Source organism: Neofelis nebulosa, chromosome 8 (genome assembly GCF_028018385.1).
Source record: "Neofelis nebulosa isolate mNeoNeb1 chromosome 8, mNeoNeb1.pri, whole genome shotgun sequence".
In the NCBI taxonomy this organism is placed as follows: domain Eukaryota; kingdom Metazoa; phylum Chordata; class Mammalia; order Carnivora; family Felidae; genus Neofelis; species Neofelis nebulosa.
Window position 1 is genome coordinate 60938279 of NC_080789.1, and position 14171 is coordinate 60952449.

General features: G+C 35.7%; 1 protein-coding gene across 1 annotated transcript; it reads right to left on the reverse strand.

Moving 5' to 3' along the window:
• Positions 1 to 10432: 10432 nt before the first annotated feature.
• On the reverse strand, positions 10433 to 11404 carry LOC131484007 (olfactory receptor 9K2-like). The gene has a single exon (XM_058682302.1). The coding sequence runs from the start codon at positions 11372 to 11374 to the stop codon at positions 10433 to 10435; it is 942 nt and encodes a 313-aa protein (XP_058538285.1). The 5' UTR covers positions 11375 to 11404.
• Between the last annotated feature and the right edge of the window lie 2767 nt (positions 11405 to 14171).

Sequence of the window (14171 nt, forward strand, 5' to 3'; positions counted from 1 at the left end):
ACATTAGGACTACATTTTGCCTGGCTGTTGATTTTGGGGTGGAATGGCTTTCGCCATACTTCATCTTCATATGGGTAAAGATAATGATTCCCATATATTTTGATTTTAGGGAAAATATATCCCAAGTTTGCTGCTGACATTCTAAGGATGATGTTTGGGGTGTATTGTTTATTTTGACTTAGGAACAAGTGTTATGTAATATGTATGTAACTGGTAGGGTAACAAAATCTGATATGGTAAGAAGACAGAACAAAATATCTGATTTATTGCAGAAATCTTTTTGAATGCTGCATGAGAGAAACAGTTACTCTGCAGTGCACACAGTCCTAAAGGTGACATATGAATCATTCTTAATTGTCCAGAAGGTCAATGAGTGACACACATATTTCAGTTTTCTGTGGCTTAAATTATTCTTGAAAATCCTCCCTTGACAAGAAAACCATAAAGAAAATGAAACAAAAACAAAGATAATTCATTTTTTGTTGTATATGCCTTAGAAAAAATTCATCAAATGATATTTATTGAATTTTGATGTGCATTTTGCCATATGAAGACCCGTAAGTGTAAATAATCTGTACTTAAGCTCACAATAAGATGAGGAGAAAAGAGCTGAACAGATAACTAAACCGCCACACAGAAACTCAGTGAAAAACACATTTATAGAATATACCAAAAAAAAAAAAAAATGCAGCCTTTAGAGGTGAATGTTCTTGATGGTCAGAGAAATCTTAAGTGCTTTGCAAAATAAATAAGTAGAATTGAGCAGGTTTCTGTGCAAAGAGAAATAAATAACTATATGGTGAACTCCATGAAGTTTAATAAGTCATTTTAACGCACAAGACAAAGAGTGAGGGATGAGACTTAAAAGGAAATTCATGGCAATCATGCAGACCTATATGTCGAGCCTAGGAAGACAGCCTTTATTCTGTAGACAAGGGGTAAGCTCTGGGGATTTTTCAAAAAGACAGTATTGTATTCAACGTGGCATTTCACAAAAACCATACTGGTAGCTTTATGGAAAATAAATATTCAGGAGGAGAAGACAATAGTCATAGAAACTGTGCGGTCATCCATGTAAGAGGTTGCAATGGCTTTACAAAAAGCAGTCTTATTAGGGACTGTGAAGAAAGAGATGACCTTTAGAATGGCAGCTAAAGTAAGCTGAATATTGATTGCTGGTTGATAACACGAGAATGATGTAGAACTGAACAATGACTTCTAATGTTTGAGCATCTCTGCTGGAGAAATGCTACCTCATTAAATGAGGAAGGAAATATAAGGGTAATATAGTTCATCATGAACCTAAGAGTTAAAAAATAAGCTCAGGTGTCAAACTTAGTTTTCAAATTCTGTTTTTGCCAATGTAGCTTAGAGAAAGTTATACATAGTATAACTTTGAGACAGAGATACATAGTATCTCTGCTTTGTAATTTCCTCCTGTAAAATGGGGTACATATCTACATCTCAGAGTTACATGAATGATTACATGACATAAATTTCATACTTATTTGTTAAATCTGTATATTTATTGGCTACCAGATTTGTTCTTTCTTTATGCCTTTACTATTATTTATGTTAAGTCTGAGAGAGGAAGAAAGACAGAAACATTCTCTGTCCCTCAGTAACTTCACTCTCTGCCGAGAAGCATCCCATGTCTGCAAGAGTACCTGTGTTTTCATTTCCATAGACAAAGCTTGCATTACCCAACTTTGTTATTTCAGTCTTTATTTTTCTTTTTGCTGAGAACTAATAGAAAAGATTAAAAACAAACCAAAGTAACAAGGGTCTCAACTAAACGCAAAATAGTATCTTATCATCATATGCTATATCTGTTCATGTCTCTACCCATGTCTTTCTCTAAGCATCTTTCCTTATACTTTAACAAATGTCACCTCTTCCACCCACATTTTTTTTAAAATACAGGTTACTGAAGAAAATAGGGGACTCACTAGGTAGAAAAACTTGATGAAGATTTAAGATGGTGTCTTGCCTTTTCCCTGACAGGAAGCAGAAAGATGTTTAGGATGAGAGAGGCACATTTTACTAACCCTCCCCTACGAGTAAAATGCAGAATCATTTTGCCAACATTCTGGGTCCTATAATGGAACGAGCCTGCAAAGAAAGAGGCTCCTCATTCTTTGAATCTTCATCCACTGAATATTAGCAATCCTTTATCAAACTGAGAAAAAAGGCCCTAACAATCATGGTCTCTGACTCTCTGTCTTTTTGTCTCTGTCTCTCTGTATATCTCTGTCTCTTTCTCTCTTTCTCTTTCTCTCTCTCTCTCTCTCTCTCTCTCTCTCTCTCTCTCTCTCTCCAGGATACTTTTGTGAGAATGATCACTGGTTATTTCACTCCCCAGTGTGTTCAGCATCATCCAAATGACTCAGAAAAGAATCCTCAGGCAGAGGGAGAAGCTAACAGACCTCACCGTAAGATGACACATGCAGTAATTTTTCAATGCTGACTTTTTCTCTTCTTTTCCTGATGTCCAGTACTTTCTGGCATTGCTACAGGAATTATATTCAGGTATATTCTGTGCTCATTCTTGTTTGGAATTTGCTCTTCTCATTTTACTTTTAGATTCCAGGAAGATGCACATGCTGTATAGAGTATTTCTGAAAGCAGGGATAAGCAGCAAAAATAATAATAGCTTTAACTAGCATGTTAATATAAATTAATAAAAATATATGCATCAATGCATACATACACATAAATGTACACATATGTAATTCTCTAAATATGGTATATACATTATAAGGCTGGTCATCAAATAATCAAAGTTGTAGTGCAAGTCATGTAAAAAGCCATTTTAATACTATATAGCTAATATTTTGATTTAGGAATTACTGGGTTTTTTAAAAACATCATTGTTGGTACCTAAATAATACCCTTACCTAAAATATAATGCACATAAGAAATTTCTTCAAACGCATCTACTGACTTTCCATTAAATATGTAATTATAGCTGACTGTAGCATCAATAACTGATAAAGTTTTCTTAATTTAAATGATAGTGTTAACGGTGGTGAATCCTCCCTCCACTGCTGCTACACTAATAGTAATTACATTTTTAATAGGTTTTATCCTACTTTCTGCATTGATTTTTTTATTACAATAAATATCTTCTCTTGCCTTGAGTAGATGCCTGTTTTTCAGTGCAAAAAAAGATCTGAGTCACTGTTCTAAAATGAAGCCTGTGGATCTAAAAAAAAAAAAGCTCTGCTGATTTTTTTTCTCAAATGTTTTACTGAAGAATAATTGTGTGAAATGAACTATGTTTGTTCAGAATGTACAATTCTGTGAATTTTAACAGTTTTATACATCAGCAAAACCATCACCACAATAAGATACAGAAAATTTCCATTACCTCTAAGAGATTATCGTACTCCCTATTAGTCCATGCCTCTGTCCAACTCCATTTCCACATCACCAGTGATCTGTTTTTGTTTTTTGTTTTTTTGTGTGTGGCATATTTATATATTTATAGTCTGCATACAGTATGCACTCGTTTCTGGTAGGCTTCTTTAACTGAGTAAAATGAATTTGAAATTTAATTATTTTATCATCTGTTTAAGTAATTCATTTTTTTATTGCTCAGTCATATTCCGCTTTTCATTGTACACATATGGCCAAATTTTCCTTATGTGCTCTTAAATTCATGGGCAATTGAGGTGTTTTCACCTTTTAGATACTATGAGTAAAGCCAATAGGAACATTTGCTTGTATTATTTGAATCAGGACCTACTCCCTCCCTCTTCTCTCCCAGCCCAGCATGATAGGAAGCACACAGGCAAGTGCAGAAAAGAACTTAGAGACTCTTCCCTTACATCCCAGTCAAGAGCTACCATATCACCTCGAAAGTGGCAGGCTGAAAACAATCCTTTTTCCCCTCCAGCTCCATGCTGCAGAAGCTCTATTCAAGGGAAGAGTGGCTACAATGTCTGGAGATGTCTTCCTCTATCTAAAGCCCATTCATAGGGTAGGAGATCTACCCCATGCATGATAGGGCAAGAATAATGGGTTCCCCAATTTTAGTTGCCTCAGTTCAAAAGATAGAGGTTCTATGTCAAGAAAAACAAGCTTGGAAAACTATGGGCTACTGAACTCACCCAGAAACCTGTTCTAAATCCAGGGTGTCACTCTGAGAGAGCTGGGCCACTGCTCCTGTCCCAGTTCCAGAACAGGTAAACACAGGTTTTACCTAGAAAGAAAGGCAGTCCATAACAGAGGGCCCCAAAGCTCTCCTCAAGTGAACTGAATTTATTTGGAAAAAAGTGGGAAAATTCAAGCATAGGCATAAGTGACTCTCAAACATTATACACATTTGGTGATAAGCTGGTACCTCCATGAGAACAAAAAGCTACATGCAGACCAAGTAGAAGTTTACCAGAGAGAACCAGGGAAGGAGACAGTGAAGAAGGCCCTCATAGGTAGGGGGCAAACCTCAAAGACTGGATTTAAAGGCTATCCTTGCAGAGGTGACAAAAAAAATGGATCGGACAGTAGAGAAATATCTGCCCCACAATGCTGTCAAAACAATAGAACAAAAGGAGAATTAATGGAGCTTCCCTGCTAGCTAGGAAACCTACAGAGGTACATCCAATAAAATGTTCAGGGGAGGATACAGCAGAAACTAGCCTCAGTAAAACCACTGTCATCCAAGAGTACTCACAAGCCTAAGGTTGTGCCTCTGACAAGTGACACAAATGACGTCTCAGAGCAAACAAAAGCCAATAAAACAGTCAATAAATAAAATAAATAAATAAATAAATAGGCAAATAACAAGAAAAATACAGAAATTATTTCAAAAATGTATTCTGCAGTTTAAAAATACAACTGAAATGTTATATAGTGGGAATCAGGCAGTATGTACCCTTTCGAGATTGGCTTCTTTCACATAGTAATATGTATCTATGATTCTTCCATGTCCTTCCAGAGCTTAAAACCCCTTAATTAACATCCCTCACCAGGCTGGCATAATTTATTACAATTGATCAACCTGTGTTAACATATTTTATCATCCAAAATTCATAGTCTACTTCAGGGTACATTCTTGGTATTGTATATTCTGTACATATATGTACATCTATGTATATATACATGGTATTATATATATAATGACCTGTATCTATAATTATGGTATCCTGTAGAGTATATTCACTGCCCTAAAAATGTTCTGTGCTCTTTCTCTTCATCCCACAACTCCTGGCAACTGCCAATCTTTTTTTCTGTCACCATAAGTTTTGTCTTTTCCAGAATGTCGTAGAGTTGGAATCATATAATAGGGAGACTTTTCACACTGGCTTCTTTCACTTAGTACTACACAATTAAACTTCCTCCTTCTCTTTTCACACTGGTAGCTCATTTCTTTTTAGTGTTGAATAATATTCTATTCTCTGGGTGTACCACGGTTTATCCATTCACTTACTGAAGGAAATCTTGGTGGCTTGCAAATTTGAGCAATTATGAATAAAACTGCTCTAGGTTCTTGTGCGGACATAAATTTTCAACTCCACTGGGTAAACAGCAAGGGGCAATTTCTGTATTGCAGATCAGTGACAGTATATTTAGTTCTATAAGAAACTACCAGATTGTCTTCCAAAGTACTTGTACTATTTGAATTTCTACTGAAAATGTGAAGAGTTCCTTTTGCTCCACATGCTCACTACTATTTGATGTTGTCAGGTTTCTGGATTTGGGTGATTTTGATAGGATTATAGCACATCTTGTTTTTATTTGCATTCTCTATGACATATGATGTGGAACATCTTTTCATATGTTTATTTGAACATCTGTATATCTTTGTTTGTGATCTGTCAGTTCAAGACATTGGACCAATCAGATTGTTTTTTTACAGTTCGGTACTAAGAGTTCTTTGCATATTTTGGATATCCTTTATCAGATATGTCTTTTGAAAACATTTTCCCCCAGCCTGTCTCATTTCTTCTCATTTTTTGGCAATGTCTTTTGCAGAGCAGAAGTTTTTAATTTTAATGGAGTCCCACTTATCAGTTATATTGTTCAGGGCCCATGACTCTGGTATTGTATCTAAAAAGGCATCACCATACCCAAGGTCATCTATGTTTCTCTCATATTATCTTCTAGGAAAAGTTACATTTTTGTGTTTTACATTTAGGTCGACAGTTCATTTGAGTAATTTTTGTGAATACTGTTAGATTTATATCTAGGTTCACATTTTTGTATGTGGGTGTCTAGGTATTCCAGTACTCTTTGTTAAATAGCCTGTTTTTCCCCCTCCATTTCTTATCTTTGTTCCTCTGTCAAAGATCAGTTGGTTCTATTGATGTCATTCTATTTCTATCTCTCTATTCTATTCCATTGATCTTTTTATTCTTTCACCAGTACCACACTGTTTTGATTATTGTAGCTATATAGTCAGTCTTGAAGTTGTGTGGTGTCAGTCCCTGATCCTGTTCTTCTCCTTCAATATTGTGTTGGTTATTCTGGTCTTTTGCCTCTCCATATACACTTTAGATTCAACTTCTAAGGTTTGTCAGTATCCATAAAACTATTTGCTGAAATTTTGATTGGGGTTTCAGTGAATGTGTTGATTGAGTTGGGGAAAACTGACATCTTGACAATATTGAGTCTTCCTTTCCACAAACATATAATGTCTCTCCATTTATTTAGGTCTTTAATTTCTTCCATTAGAGTTTTATAATTTTCCCTCTATAGATCTTGTACATATTTTGTGAGATTTATACATACATATTTTATTTCAAGGTAAGGATGATAATAGAAGTGATATTATGTTTTTAATTTAAATTCCCCTTGCTCATTACTAGTGTATGGAAAGCAATTAACTTTTGTATGTTAACCATATATCCCACAACCTTTGTATAATCTCTGTTTCAGGGTTTGTTTGTTTGTTTTTGTCAATTCTCTCAGATTTTCTACATAGAATCATGTGAAAAAAAAGTTGGTTTTTTTTTTTTCCTTTTCCCATTCTGTATATCTTTTTGGAATAGTTTTCTAGGGCTTCTAAAACAAAAATGCCATAGATTGGGTGGCTTAAATAACAAATTTATTTTCTCATAGTTATGGAGACTCAAAGTCCAAGAATAAGGTGCCAGCAGATTTGGTTTCCTCTGAGGTCTCTCTCCTTGGCTTGGAGCTGTTTGCCTCTCGCTCTCTTTTCACATGGTCATCCCTCCGTACATGTGCACATCTAGTGTCTCTCTGTGTGTCCTAATCTCTTATAGACACCAGTCAGATTCTATTTGAATCCACCGTAACAGCCGTATTTTAATGACCTATTCAAAAGCCCTGTGTCCAAATAGAGGCACATATTACAGTAATGGAGGTTAGGGCTACAAAATAAGAGTTTGGGAAGACATAATTCAGCCACTTTTATTTCCCTTTTTGCCTTTTGCATTACCTAAGACTTGCAAAAGGATCCTGGAAGTTGTGATCAGGGGAGACATCCTTGCCTTATTCCTGTCTTAGCAGGAAAGCTTCTAGTTTGTCAGCATTAAATATAATCTTAACCGTAGTTTTTTTTTTTTTTTAATGTTCTTTTTCAAGTTTAGGAAATTCCCCTCTATTCCTAATTTGCTGAGAACTCCTTTACCTTTTACCATCACCAAGCACATCATACAAGTTCAAAAATGTGAGACACATTTCCTTTGGTGTACTCTCCTCATACTAATCAGCTAATCAGTTCTGTGTATTTTTTTAAGTGTATTTATTTTGAGAGGGGAAGATGGGGAGAGAGAGAATCCCAAGCAGGCTTGTGCCATCAGCACAGAGCCCAACACAACAACGCAGGGCTTGATCTCACAAACCAAGAGATAGTTACCTGAGCTGAGATCAAGAGTCAGTTGGTTCATGGGGCGCCTGGGTGGCTCAGTCGGTTAAGCGTCGGACTTCGGCTTAGGTCATGATCTCACTGTCCGTGAGTTCGAGCCCCATGTCAGGCTCTGTGCTGACAGTGCAGAGCCTGGAGCCTGTTTCGGATTCTGTGTCTCCCTCTCTCTCTCTGACCCTCCCCTATTCACTCTCTGTCTCTCTATGTCTCAAAAATAAATAAACGTTAAAAAAAAAAAAAAGTTAATTGTTTCATCACCTGAGCCGCGCAGGTGCCCCAGTACTGTGTATTTTATGTGCAGCCTTTCAAATCAGCCTTTTTAGATTTACATTGGCATACTTCAAGCTTTCATCAATAATACGAATTGATTCAGCAGTTTCCCTGGCTCCAATCTTATTCTTTTTAAATATATCTTCCACGTAGCGCTGCAGGTTTTCACTTACTACCAACCACAATCTTACCACTTGTATGTATTATTGGCATACACATCTCTGGATTATAATTCCCTGTGTAAACTGTGACTCTCACACTAAATTGTAAGCTCCCTAAAGAATGATTTTATTTAACATCCAGAGGGCCAACACACACAAGAAAAGATGCTCAACATCACTCATCATGAGGGAAATACAAATCAAAACCACAATGAGGTACCACCTCACACCTGTCAGGATGGCTAAAATTAGTAACTCAGGAAGCAACAGATGTTGACGAGGATGTAGAGAAAGGGGAACACTTTTGCACTGTTAGTAGGAATGCAGACCAGTGCAGTCACTCTGGAAACAGTTTGGAGGTTCCTCAAAAACTTAATTATACAGCTCGTCTATGACCCAACAATTTCACTGCTAAGTATTTATTCAAAGGATACAAAAACGCTGATTTGAAGGGACACATGCACCCCCAAAATTTATAGCAGCACTACCAACAATAGCTAAATTATGGAAAGAGCCCAAATATCCATCAAATGACACATGGATAAAGAAGAAGTGGTGTATATATACAATGGAATATTCCTTGGTGATCAAAAAAATGAAATTTTGCCATTTGCAACAGCCTGGATGGAACTACAGTGTATTATGCTAAGTGAAATAAGTCAGAGAAAGATGAATATCATATAATTTCACTCACATGTATAATTTAAGAAACAAAACAGATGAACACAGGGGGAGGGAAGGACAAATAAGATAAAAAAAAGAGAGGGAGGCAAACCATACGTGACTCTTAAATACAGAAAACAAACTGAGGGTTGCTGGAGGGGAGGTGAGTGGCGGGATGGGCTAAATGGTTCATGGGCATTAAAGAGAACACTTGTTGGGATGAGCACTGCATGTTATATGTAAGTGATGAATCACTGGATTCTACTCCTGAAATCATTAATACACTATATGTTAACTAACATAGATTAAAATTAAATTAAATTAAATTAACCATTAAAAAAATAAAAATAAAAACATCTTTAAAATTTTAAAATAAATAAATAAAAGCAAAAACAAAAAATAAAAGCAAAGTATAAAAGACTGTATATGGTATGTTACTTTCCAGGTAAGAAGAACTTTTTAAAAGCCATTTATTTATGTGTGCACTTATTTATTTAACTATGCAAAAATTTATCCAGGAAGGTTAAATCAGAAACTTACTGAAAATGGTTTCTCATAAGGAGCTGGTGGCAACACCATGGAGAGGAAAGAGATGGCAGTGAGATTTTTCTGAATATATTTGTATACAGTTTTGACTTTTAACTGTGTAAACACTTTACATTTTCAAAAATAAAATTAAATACATATATGCATCCCCCCAAAAGAATGACCTTATTTATACCTGAGCTTACCCCAAGATGAGAACATATCAAATAAGTAATCAAGAAAATTAATCAAATAAATAAATATTCTAAAGCATAAAAGAGTGATTTTGGATCATACAGTATTTGATGACTACCTTCCTGCTATAATTTTTAAAAAGTATTTCATAGAATAATTAACACAAAAAAATTATGAAGATCCCAACTGAGGAAGTGACTACTGAGAAATATTTGCAGTTCTCTTTGTCCCACTTGTTTCTTCATATTAGTTGGGATCCAGCACCTAGAGGCCTCAGAGCCTCTAACACATCAATAAACAATATTTCAAGTTAATATGTATTATGAAGATTACTTATTTTTTGTTTCTCCTTATTATACTTCTTTTCAATACATGACATATAAAATGCTGGTGAAAGTATTTTATAATACTTTTTTCACTTGTCAAACTGAATGTTTGATAACTGTTTAACAAGTACTGTTCGTACACTATAATAAAATATCAAAATCACATTTAACAGCAAGCTATAAAAATATAAAAGTCAATTCAGGAAATAAAATGTTATTTTAGATCAGTGGGAAGGTTCAACTTGAAAAATGCTGCCCTAATGTCCAGGACATTTCTGATATCAAGGACATTTTGGATTAACAATGTCCCTGAGCAAAAAAAATGTAATATGTGGAGCACACATCATCTTGAAAAAGCTGTGTTAATATTTTTATGATGTTCAGGAGATTAATTTTCATTAATGGTCACAAGAAAGATGAAAGAAAGAGCCACAATACCTCCGATGGATGAGAAATAATAATCAATGAATAGCATTTTTCATCTCTAAAAGTTTTTTTAGAGCCTCTTTGACATCTTTGTTTCTCAGAGAGTAAATCAAAGGATTCAACATGGGAGTGACTAAGGTATAGCATAAGGAGGTCACTTTACTCAGCTCAGGAAATCTGTCCGGAGTGAGATATGTAAAAAACACAGCACCATACAGCACACTCACGACTCCTAGGTGAGAGCTACAAGTGGAGAACGCTTTCTTACGTCCCTCGGAGGAGCGTATCTTTAGTACTGTGGATACAATATACATGTAGGACACAATAATGACAATTATTGTAGGCAAGGTAATGATGCTGGATAAGGAAAAAGAAATCATTCTATAGATGAAGAGGTCAGAACAAGATAGTCTCTGAAGTGGGCGAATATCACAGAAAAAGTGGTCAATAGCCCGAGAACCACAAAATGGCAAAGTAAATGTCGTGCTTGTCTGAAGAACTGAGCTGATGCAGCCGCATAAATAGGAACCAGCCACCAACTGAGTGCAGAGACGTGCTGACATCTGGACAGAGTAGAGGAGTGGGTTGCAGATGGCAATGAAGCGGTCATAGGCCATGGCTGCCAGGAGAAATCCCTCTGCCACCATGAAGAGGGCAAAGAGACAGAATTGGGTCACACAGCCTGCAAAAGAGATGGACTTGCTCTCAGACCAGAAGTTGATCATGGCCTTGGGTGCAATAACAGACGAATAGAAGAGATCAATGAAAGACAGGTTGCCTAGGAAGAAATACATGGGTGTGTTCAGCCGGGAATCGGTCATAATAATGGTCATCATCCCAACATTCCCTAGGAGGATCATGGCATACACAAGCAGAAAGATCAGGAACAGGAGAATGTGGAGCTCGGAGCGGACTCTGAAGCCTACAAGGATGAAGTCAGTCACTTCCGAGTGATTGTCTGTTCCCCTGTCACCCATGGCAGAAACCTGCTGAGAGGCACAAGGCAAAACAAATGAACTCTGGATTTGATCCAAGCTCCAAATAATCTCTTACAATATTAGGATTTGTTAAATTATTCTATAATCATTGTTCATTAACTTTATAAATTATTCTGACTTAAATTTAAGCCAATTACAACCAATGATGGATCAAAAAGTTAGTTTTGGGGCTGTATTTCTGTAAGTATTGGAACTGTATTGAGACAGGGAAACCTAAGGGACCCCAAGAGAGAAAAAGCTGCTTTTTTTTCCTACTTCTATTCTTTCTAGGACCTGCAGCCCCACCCCACTTTCTACATGCTTTGTAATGCAAATAGCCTATACCCATCAAGTAAGGGACATGGAGGTAATGATTCTCTAGAAAAAATAACATCTAAGAAAAGATCAGTTGAAAAGGACCTTATAAATCTATCATATGCATATTCCAGGACACCAAGTTAGATATCTCCAAGCCAAGAGCCCCTGGTTCCAAGGAATAACACCTGGGCCCTTGTCTTTCTTCAAACCAGTTCCTGGTTGCCTGAGAGGACACGTACATCAGACCACCATCTTCAATAAAAACCTCAGACCCAGAAAAAAGACAAAACTCATGCTCTTTTCCTTTTTAAGTCTCCTGGACACACTCTTTCCATCTCCCTCTCTCTCTCTGTCTCTCTGTGTCTCTGTCTCTGTCTCTGTCTCTCTCTCTCTCTGTGTATATATATATATATATATATATACACATATATACATATATATATATATATCTTCTGTAAACTCTGCTTTCATATCCTGTTGGCTCTTGTTTGATTTCCACCCTGTGTGAAGCCAAAAACCCTCTTAGCTGGTCCTATGAGACTCCTCTCAACTCCAGGTCCTCTGACCACCTGCCAGCATCAGTATTAAAAAAGAGTAATTATAAATAGATCATACTTAGGATCTATGGAGGCATAAGATACTTAAGCCATGAAAAGAGAGCCTGATGTAGCCATGAATATTTTTTGAAAAATAATATATTTTACTTATTTTCCTGTAATCTTGCCTAGGGGCAGGGACACTGTTCATTTGAATTTTCCAAATTTATTCCTATCAAATTTGTTCTCATGTTAATAAATTTTCACCTGAAGAACTTAAAATGGAGAATTTTTCCCAGAGTAGCCAATAAGAGTGCTCAGTTTATGACTTAATCGTCAGAGTTTGCATGTTTTAAGATGTGCTCTTACCTTATATTGTTTGGTAATTTGTTAGATTCTGAAAATGAAGAAGCAGAATCCCGATGTTGTCCTCTTGTTATTTTAATTCTAAAAAAGGTAAACATAAAGTTAATTAGTGACTTTGTTCTAAGTGTTGTATAATCACTGTGTCAAGATAAAACGAATCCCTTGCCCCCAAATTTTCCAAATGCATGTTTATTATCTCAGTTTTAGCCCTTCCCATAGAGAACTTGGAATAATTTCCCTAATTTCTCTGTTTCAATAACTGTCCTTTCCTTTAGTAGTTGATTTCTTGAAAAATGCTAGAGTCCTTTGTAGAAGACACAAGGTGAATTTTCCAAATGATGCTTTGCTAAGACTGAAACAAATCCAGGAATTACAGTCTATAGTTATGCAAAGTGAACCTGAGGAATGGATCCTCAGGATATTCTGTCTTGCATTCTTGGATGTTGAGTGCTTTTAAAGAAGTGAAGTAGATTGTCCTGGATATGTAAATAGAGGTCCTGAACCATCTGGAATCCCTGATAATCTAGTAGAATATCAACCGTGGTTATCCATACTATCCATACTGGGTTTGGTTTTGGGCTAACAGTGGTGCTTTTTCAAATAATTGCAGCATTGAGGTTTCCTTCACTTTCTGGGAGATGGTCCTCCTGGGAGAAAAAGAAGTATAAGTAAGTTATTAAGATAACTAGCCTCCAGAGCCAAGCTCCATGAGGACCACAGAGGCTCTAGATTAAAAAGAAAAAGAAAGAGAAAAGAAAAAGAAAGAGAAAAAAAGGAGCCAAAACCTAATAGATACTGAACCTGGGTTTAGATCTTCTGGTTATCATGTGGTGAGTATTATCACCATGAGTTACCCCTCCAACATGAAAGAAGGTTATCGTGCTATACATTTATGATTTGTGTATTTTTATATATGTAATACTTTTATAAAATTAATAAAAACATGATATCAGTCTTTGTACCTGACCATGTTTCTACTGATCATGAGTATTATACCATTAATTAAATACATTAATTTTAAATATATGTACCTATATGCAATCATTCTAGGAAGATTGAACATTTCTTTTTGATCTGATAATTACCATATTGCAGACTTGCAGAGTCACTGAAATAACTGTGATAAACTACTGAAACAAAGGGAGAACAACAATTATAACCAATTATTTATACCATCACTTCTCACTCATTTCTACCATGTCATCATGATTACAAGGGAGTAGTCATCTTTAAAAACTCAAGAAATACTTGGATTATAAAATACTCTTTTGAAGTTTGTTTTTCTTCTGAATTTGGGGTCTTAAACTGGGGAAAGCAATACCAAAAATATTATCAAAGTTGGCTGTTCATTACATGAACATTTAAGTATAGGTCATCAATGTTTTGGGATATGATTGGAATCTTAGCATTAATTATTTCTGAGAAAAAGTAAGAGTAAAAATATAAACAAATAAAAAGTTAAATTCCAATGGCCATAAAATTAAATTAAATTAAAAATGCAGTTGTTTTTTCAACACTTTATTTTTTAAAACCTTTTTTTTTTTTAATGTTTACTTATTTTTGAGAGAGAGAGAGAG

What these genes read in the sequence shown, in the direction of transcription:
- LOC131484007 (XM_058682302.1), bottom strand. Translation starts at nt 11,374, where the DNA reads ATGGGTGACAGGGGAACAGACAATCACTCGGAAGTGACTGACTTCATC.